The sequence below is a fragment of the Triplophysa dalaica genome, chromosome 21 (genome assembly GCF_015846415.1).
Source record: "Triplophysa dalaica isolate WHDGS20190420 chromosome 21, ASM1584641v1, whole genome shotgun sequence".
Taxonomy (NCBI): domain Eukaryota; kingdom Metazoa; phylum Chordata; class Actinopteri; order Cypriniformes; family Nemacheilidae; genus Triplophysa; species Triplophysa dalaica.
In genome coordinates, this window is record NC_079562.1 from 302074 (window position 1) to 310996 (window position 8923).

At 40.9% G+C, this 8923-nt stretch overlaps 2 protein-coding genes across 10 annotated transcripts; one reads left to right on the top strand and one right to left on the bottom strand.

The window, feature by feature from the left end:
- Positions 1–6: 6 nt before the first annotated feature.
- On the bottom strand, positions 7–4775 carry LOC130410406 (serine/arginine-rich splicing factor 7-like). 9 transcript variants are annotated; one of them, XM_056735064.1, is made up of 8 exons: positions 4639–4775; positions 4081–4280; positions 2253–2429; positions 1060–1125; positions 904–981; positions 736–777; positions 607–651; positions 7–267 (listed from the first exon to the last, which is right to left on the bottom strand). In XM_056735064.1, exons 1-8 carry the CDS (start codon positions 4669–4671, stop codon positions 138–140), a joined length of 771 nt encoding a protein of 256 aa, XP_056591042.1. In that variant the 5' UTR covers positions 4672–4775; the 3' UTR covers positions 7–137. The 9 variants fall into 9 exon arrangements, 7 of the variants coding, with proteins under 7 accessions (XP_056591042.1, XP_056591045.1, XP_056591044.1 ...); XM_056735067.1 differs by having other exon boundaries at positions 1060–1122; positions 4081–4261; positions 4639–4737; XM_056735066.1 differs by having other exon boundaries at positions 4081–4261; positions 4639–4737.
- Positions 4776–4879: 104 nt separating this feature from the next.
- gemin6 (gem (nuclear organelle) associated protein 6) lies at positions 4880–7386 on the top strand. Its single transcript, XM_056735068.1, has 2 exons — positions 4880–5032; positions 6752–7386. Exons 1-2 carry the CDS (start codon positions 4908–4910, stop codon positions 7140–7142), a joined length of 516 nt encoding a protein of 171 aa, XP_056591046.1. The 5' UTR covers positions 4880–4907; the 3' UTR covers positions 7143–7386.
- The last annotated feature ends 1537 nt before the right edge of the window (positions 7387–8923 follow it).

The window sequence follows — 8923 nt, forward strand, 5'->3', positions numbered from 1 at the left end:
AAAAAGAAGGATTTCCTTGCATTTTAATGCATTACTTCACATAAATTCACTGCATTAAGCATTTCATAAACCTCCGAAACATAAACACACTTCAAACTTAAGTGCTTCATCAAAACGTGAAGAAAAGAGTCAGAAGATCAGTCATCTCTCTCTGGACTCTCAGTTCCTGCAGGACTTCGCGAGGCCAACCGACTGAAACAAGAGAACCACTTCAAATGACTGAACCTGGGCCCGTATTCACAAAACATCTTACCACTAGGAGTTCTCCTAAACAGCAATAAAAGTCCTCTTACAACCTATTCACAATGCTGCTGAGAGCAACTTTTACTGAGGAGCAGAAAGAAAGGGATGGTGATGTCATCAAGCTTACTGACTATGACCACACAGTGATTGGCTGAAAGAGGATGGGTCTCTATCAGTCATTTAATCAGAGAAATATTACAGAATGAGGTATCATGCAGACATATTTACAGAAGGATCTTAAAATATATGTTCTAAAATCTACTCCATCAGTTCCTATAATATGATGAAAAAATACTGTTTGCACTTTCACAAACATCACATTTTTAAACAGCGTGCGCACGCGTGTGTGTGTGTGTGTGTCACCTCCTCGCTGCAGAACCGGACTTGGATCTCCTGACTGAAGCCGACCTACAGAACCCAATGACACAAGACCATGTGACTAAACACCTGACTGATCATATAGGAAGAGATGATGAGATTTTAATAGGTTACCTGCTCCTGTGGGTGGAGCCAGAGTGAGAGCGGGATCTTGATCTAAAGAGGTCAGAGAAAGAAACAAGAAATACAAGCGCAATCTGCCAAAATAAGACTTCCCGACGCTCATCAGGCCAAAGACGACAGCAACAATTTCCTGTACAGGTGACGTAGGTCAAAACTCACCTGGACGGTTTCGGCGTCACAGATCGAGAGTGTCTGGGAGATCCAGAGCGAGACTTACGAGGAGAAAAAGATCTGGACCTGAAACAAGCCACACAGGTTCACTGCTGATCAAATCCACAAACCCACAGAAGACCGAAGAGAGCGTGGACGACAAACCTTCTCCCTCGACTGCGCGAGCGACCGTGTCTCCGGCTTCTGGATGGAGAACGCGAGCGAGACCTGCTTGAGTCCGGAGAGCAGGAGGAAACACAGAGCAGAGAGAAAGAAATGAATCGTAGAAATAGAACATGAATCAACGTTACACATACAGTACACCTCAGGGCTGAGTGACATATCAAATATTCCTCACACATATAGCAAAAGTCATTAGACATTAGGAGTCTGATATACTGCAAACTGAGTCTGACGCTGCGTATCGTAGAGCTGTTGTGATCGACATGCCAAAGATGAAATTTAATCTTGTATGTTGTCAAATGGACAACATAAACTTGATCATGTTTTGGAGATAAGTCCTAGATTTCAGCTTTCTTAGCAGTATGAGATTGGTCTTTAACATTATCTTTGATTTACACTTCAGCACTCAACAAAAGTTCAGTCAAATGAAAATGGGAAAATCTACGAAAGGTCAAAGAAACACGTCAGCTACGTCACCCAGCCCTGTGCCAGCATTACCACTCATCTGAGTTCAGGCTATGGAAATGATAGACAGAGAGACACATTATTTGGTACTTGAAATAAACCTTGCAACATTGCAGGTCGAGGTCTAGCAGATCTAGACGATCTAGAAGTATCTATCATCAGCCGACCTCTGCATCTAGTCGTTCCCTTCGATTTCTAACGATGATCGTACCGACAGCCAAATCACTTGATCGAGGCTTGATGGAAGTGTGCAAGGCGCTTATTCTAGAAGGGATCGTGGTCTGTCGAGGTCTCGATGCTCTTTATCAAAACCGTGGGCTCGAATCGCTAGCCAAATTTACTCTCATCTGGTTCAGGTGGGGGAGGGGCTACGAATAGTTATGTAGCAGCGGGAGGAGCCTCAGCGAAGGGGTGTGGCTGCTCGTGCCCCCGTCATAGCAGGCGATCGAAAGTGTGGAATTTGCTAGATGCCTCATGAAATCGTAAAGGATCGCGATTCTCTGAATCAAACGATGAAACCTGAAAGGTTTTGACCAGGTCAGTCATTTAAAAAATCCCAAGAACATTGGAAATAAAAATATCACTTTAAACAAAGGAAGAAAACAGAACCCCCACCGCCAACAAAGGAGCACGTAAAAGCAGAAAACCAAACAAAGAGGAGAAAGTCAAGCAGGCAGTTAGAGAGACGTGACAGAAATCATGAGCTTTACCTGTTCCGGCGCCGACGGCTGTAACGGTGACAGTCGTACGCATAATGGCCCTTCTCGCCACACTCGTAACAGCGGTCGCTCGGGTCGAAGGGACGGCGAGTCGGTGGCCGTTCGTATCGGGAACGCCGCGGCATTCCTGTGGATAATTCCACACGCACACGAGATCCACAAATCACCCTGAAACCCAAGAAAATGCACAGCTGATGACGTCACTGAGATTGTCAGACAATAGAGACTGTGAAGCTAACGTCACGTCTGATGTTGCACGTTGCAGTGGCGCCCCCATCTTGGGAGGGTCATACTCCGCTGCAAGTACTGTTTTGATATGTACGGTAACTTGTGTTGTTTGAAATATTGAGAAATGGAAAGTGAAAGAACCAGGAGCTTTTCATGAACGACTCTGCGTGATGCCAGCAAGACCGACCTACCACAGTCCTCTTCCTAATCAAACTAGAAAAACCAAACACTCATCGAACGCACTAGCAGAGATCCACCCAATATGGCATCATTCTACACGGCGTGATGTAGCTTCACATTCTCTATAAAAGGATTGGACTAGAGCAGGGTATCGATTCTGTTGCTATGATCCCATTCACAAGCTCTCCATTCCAGTCAATGATTTTAGATTTAATACAAATCCTATAGATGTTTCTATAAAAATCATATATAAAGATCAGTAAATATCAGATTACAAGGGTGAATTAAAAAATGAAATGAAGAGCCACAAATGTGTATTTTAAACTTCACACACAATTAAGTAAATTGAAACTGAACAGTTGCATACCTTGATCAAACAGGATCAGGTTATTTTACATTTAAGATACAGAATAACTAACAAAATAAGCTGTAAAGAAGGGGCTGCAATCATATGTGAAGGTGATGTTAAATTCAACGACGCGCCCGCAACCGCCATGTTATTGAAGAAATGAATGAACGATACGCTCCCTGTTGTAACATCCACCTGTTGTAAAATAAAGCAATAAGCCTGTGAAGCAGTGTGTTACAGTGTATTTTACAACAACTGATGGTGTTGTGGTATTACATTAAGCGAGTCATTAAAGGTGGGGTGTCCGATTTCTCCTAGCCATTGTTGAGATTCAAATCACCAAAACAGACACACCCCGACCCCCATCTTTCGACAGCGCTCGGCTCGAATAATGTCCACCCTGTGCACCTTACTGCTGATTGGCTACAAGGTTGTTTTGGTACTCTTGTCTAAACAAGCGTAATTCCGAAATCGCACCCCACCTTTAAACCCCCGAAGCTGTTATATAATGCACTTGTAACACACTGCTTCGCGGGGATTATTGCTTTTATAAAACGGTCATTTCATGTGCGTAGCAAGGTTTCATAAAATACAGTAAATAAAGTGATATTCTCGATAGAACTCGGCTAAGCCAATCAGAATCAAGGACCAGAACTGACAGTTTTATAGAGAGAAGTGACATCTAGTGGATAAAAGTAGCATAACAGTCACGTTAATGAGTGTTTTTACAGTTTGCGGAAATCTGAAAGAAAAAAATCGATTCACGGCTTTTGAGAATTGACATTGAATCCAACTGATCAAAAAAAACATGAATCGATTAATGGGTTTAATTTGTCCGGCCCTACATTTGACAAACATCTTACAATCGCTTGACAAGGTGAATTTACCACAGACCTCACCTCTGACGACTGTAAAGCGTAAAGCCCTAACGCACACAAACACCGAATTGAAATCATAACATAAACACGTCATACGTGTGTGTACACGTGCCAGTAGTGTACGGTGTTGTCATGGTAACATCGTTACAGCAGCAGAATTAAAGAGCAGCCGACGGTCACTCACTTGCCGTCCACTCCACGCACTGCGTCCTCGGCGTCTCTCGGGTCTTCAAACTCCACGAAGGCGAATCCCGGAGGATTGCGCGCGATCCACACGGTCCTCAGCGGCCCGTAATAACCGAACGCGCGCTCCAGCTCACCCTTACCGGCCCCGGTGCCCAGATTACCCACGTACACCTTCGTCTCTGACACAAAGAGCGAAACCTGCGCGTGCTTAACATTATACTCAACGCAAACTTCATATTTATACTTATTTAAAGCTCCTTCTACAAAACCCACCGTTTTTCGAGTGTAGAGAAAACACTCCAATACAACGACAAACATTCAACACACTTAAATACTGAAATATAAATCAATTTTATAAACAAATCGTCTGACAAAGCACAAATCCAAACAGAATATTTGCTGCTCAGTGATGTTCGCGAGCGCCATTACGGTTAGCTGCTCGCGCTAACACAAACCACAAATCTGCATTTAACAAACACACAGTTCTGAATAAATGCTGAGAAATGCACTCTTCTGCGTTCACGTATAGTTCATGTATATGTTTAACGGGACTCACCGCCTCCGTGTCGCCCGTATCGCGACATATCATCAAACGATCAAACCGTCAGCAGCAATCTGACAAGAGCGACACATCCGCGCATGCGCCCGTTGAAAGAGCATAAACTGCATTTCCCATGAATCCGTGGCCGAACCAGCCGCCCAATCGCGATCGTTCAGCGTAAAGACGTTGTAGGTTTGGCGTTCACTCACACGCGTTGCTGCCGCGTTTTGACGGAGGTACACTTCACGGGTTTATGGACGAAGTTTGATGTGATATGAGCGGAGATGAAGTGGCGTGACATGAATCCGCTTGAGTGGCGGGAGTTTATTAATCACGAGGTCTGTGTGACGGCTTGCGATGAGCAGCGCTTTGAAGGATCCCTGTTCACCGTTGATCCCGTTTCTGCCAGGTGACGTCACACATTACAACATCATAATAACCGCACGAGCGAAACTTGTCTGCGGACCGTTCGGTTCACTAACAGCGACTATGAGTTATTTACTCATCGCTACATATACTCGCTGACATAAATAAGATGTTTTTTTACTACTAAACTAATTCTTGCCGGTGGATGATACCTCGGACACATTTAGTATGAAGCGGTTTTACACGAGTGGAGACACTTGATTACACGCAAGTTGTGCAACTAATGGCTGGAAAAGACTTCAAGACAGATTGTTTTAAACCAGACATCACACACTTGCAGACTTTTTGAACGTTTCAGATAGAAACACACAAACTGATCAAATCCGCAGACTGGCACAGACTTCCTATATGGGGAGTCTGCAGACCTGGAGTATGCACCTGCTGTATAATTCAGACAAGTTCATAGAGATTTGTTTTTCTAAAACTTTTTGAAATAACAAGACTGCATGATCATTTAATATGTTTTTAATTATTTCCAAGTATTATTACAAATGAGATCAATAATATCACAACATAATAGGCCTAATTAGCCAGCCAACAACTATTAATAAAACAAGATACACTAACAATCACAAACATGATAAAACCCACATTAGGTGCAAATACATTTTAATCCAGATCATTAAGTTAAAATATTTAATGAAAATATCAAAGAGGTATATTGTACGTACATTAGATAATTGGATCATCTCTTTAACAACTCAAATCAAGATCCATATGGGATTTATATTTTCAATTTGAGTTTGAACATGTTTGTGGTTGTTGGTGCTTAATTACTGATATTTTTATAAAAAACTTGAATAAAAAGGTTTATATATAATATATAATGCAAGTTAACAGGGTCAGAAGAATATCTTACCAGGAAAGGCCATCTCGCATTGACTACAGAGACAAAATGAGAATAAATTATAAAGAAAATAAATATGAAAATGAGTAAGAGATATCGAGATAGGGTTAGCTCAGGTTGATCCAGACACAACATTGACCTGTCACCAATAAGTATTAATTGTATTGTTTTTAAGTTTAAATTACACACACACACACACACATACACACATATATATATATATATATATATGTTAAGATGTTTAAGTGAATTCATAACTAAATCAATTAATCGTTAAAAAAATATTCATGTTGGGCCATTTCTTAGTAACAAAAACGATTGTTTACCATACCTCTAACTCGCAATAGACGACGAAGTTATCTGTTAGGTCTGTGCTGGTGGTTCATAATGAACAGTGATCCCCTACTGGAGAAATAAGGAACAACAAGGTCCTAAAACTGCACAGGGCGTAAAACTGCATGCTCCAGGTCTGCAGACTCCCCCTTCTCCAAACTTCTGCAACAAGTCCAGACTGAAAATGTATAACATTCTTAACTAGAGCCATTGATGGAGAGAGTTCTGTGATAGTTCACGTGATTCATTGAGCCTTCAGATAGTTTCAGGAAGTTTTGTTTTCTCTTTAAATGCTTTATTTCTTAAATTTTTTATTCATTAAATGGCTTTCATCTTTAAATGCTTTGACCTCAGTTGGTCTGTTGTCGCAGCTCCATGCGTTACTAGCAACTTCCGGGAACTTTTAAACTGTGAAGATACTGGTCCATTGGAGTCAACGTAGAAGACGTGACTCTCTCTCTATATGGCTCTGGCCTTAACGTGAATGTGTCACATGACTTATAATAAATACCTTTATTACAGTGTGGTGCTGGTGTCCTTCCAGGAGACCGGTCGGGCGTCAGTCAGGGTGATTCTGGGTCACGCGGTGAGAGAGGTTCAGATCCTCCGGAGTGGATCAGAGGAGACTGAGAGTCGGATGAAGGGTCTGATCTTGCCAGACACGACACCGTCTCTCTGCCCGGAGGAGCTTCAGTCACGCAGAGAGAATCTGCGCCTGTGGCTGGAGAGAAACCGGTTCCCGGTCACTGAAGACGGACAGGATCTGCGCGTGGCCAGTGTGTTGACCATCAGCGCCCCCTACCGACCTGAAGACTGCAGCTGCACCAATGAGATCATACTGGCCAGAGTTCAGAGGCTCCTGCAGAACCAACCGTACGGACCGACAATAACAGATGACAGATCTCGAGACTAACGGATGTATAGAATCTCTATTATACAAACTCATCACATCTACATCTCGAGACGGTTGAATAGATGATGACGTCTGATTCATGTTAGCGTAAGAGACGTTAACGTAAGCACATCATGCAGACATGTGTGAAGAAGTACTGGCCTCCTCTACCATTTCTGATGTACAGACTCTTGGTCTTATGACATTGCAAATTAGAAATACTGTTTGTAATCTTTATAATAAAAGTTAAAAGCTTGAAAATAAATCCCGGCTGTCTGTTATCAATGATGTGACTACGAATCCAGACTTTACAGGGTTCACACAACGCAGTAAATGATCAGCTGGCATTCTTATTGGATGATCTCATTCGGAGTCGTGATTGAATGATGATGAAGGAATGAACCAACAAATAAGAATTCCATCACGTATTCATCCTCATGTCACGTCAAACCTGTTCTTCAGCGGAACACAAAAGAACACCGAACACAAAACCACTGAGGCATTTCTCTAAATAGCTTCTGTTGTGTTCTACTAAAGAAAGACATGGATTTAAAAGAATAAATGATGAAAGACTTTAGACTTTGTCTTTTTAACATTGTACACTTTAGGAATAAATTTTACACAAATATAGTGTTAACTTCACATGTCAGGGCTCTAGAGTGCGACCAGTCGAAATAAAGTCGAAATGTTACGAGAATAAAGTCGAAATGTTACGAGAATAATGTCGAAACGTTACAAGAATAATGTTGAAACGTTACGAGAATAATGTCGAAACGTTACGAGAATAATGTCGAAATGTTACGAGAATAATGTCGAAACGTTACGAGAATAATGTTGAAACGTTACGAGAATAATGTCGAAACGTTACGAGAATAATGTCGAAACGTTACGAGATTAAAGTCGAAATGTTACGAGAATAATGTCGAAACGTTACGAGAATAATGTCGAAACGTTACGAGATTAAAGTCGAAATGTTACGAGATTAAAGTCGAAATGTTACGAGAATAAACTCGTAATATTTTGAGAAAAATAACAGAATTGCTAGAAACAATGGCTGTGGAGGATTTGGTTAAATCCTACTTTAGATTAGATTAAGTAAATTCTTTGTCTTTAGTCACATCATCACAGAGTTATAATTAGTAAATGGACACTGCAGCGGTTATGAAGAAAACTGAATTTATTCAGAAGAAAAAATCTGACATGAACTAAGAACTAACTCACTGATTCAGATGACGTGCTTAAACATAACTTAAACTCTTAAACTACAACTTTCACGAAAATAAAATACATATCACGACGAGTTTATTATCGTAACATTTCGACTTTATTCTCGTAACATTTCGACATTTTTCTCGTAACATTTCAACTTTATTCTCGTAACATTTCGACTTTATTCTCGTAACATTTCGCCTTTATTCGACTTTATTCTCGTAACATTTCGCCTTTATTCGACTTTATTCTCGTAACATTTCGACTTTATTCTCGTAACATTTCGATTTAATTCTCGTAACATTTCGACTTTATTCTCGTAACATTTCGACATTTTTCTCGTAACATTTCAACTTTATTCTCGTAACATTTCGACTTTATTCTCGTAACATTTCGCCTTTATTCGACTTTATTCTCGTAACATTTCGACTTTATTCTCGTAACATTTCGCCTTTATTCGCCTTTATTCTCGTAACATTTCGACTTTATTCTCGTAACATTTCGATTTAATTCTCGTAACATTTCGACTTTATTCTCGTAACATTTCGACTTTATTCTCGTAACATTTCGCCTTTAATCGACTTTATTCTCGT

Coding starts and splice junctions, on each gene's coding strand:
- LOC130410406 (XM_056735061.1), bottom strand. CDS start 4,400: ATGTTTGTCGTTGTATTGGAGTGTTTTCTCTACACTCGAAAAACGGTG. Junction 982..1,059: donor TCGCGCAGTCGAGGGAGAAG/GTTTGTCGTCCA, acceptor GGCTTGTTTCAG/GTCCAGATCTTTTTCTCCTC. Junction 778..903: donor GTGACGCCGAAACCGTCCAG/GTGAGTTTTGAC, acceptor TGACCTCTTTAG/ATCAAGATCCCGCTCTCACT.
- gemin6 (XM_056735068.1), top strand. CDS start 4,908: ATGAAGTGGCGTGACATGAATCCGCTTGAGTGGCGGGAGTTTATTAAT. Junction 5,033..6,751: donor GTTGATCCCGTTTCTGCCAG/GTGACGTCACAC, acceptor CCTTTATTACAG/TGTGGTGCTGGTGTCCTTCC.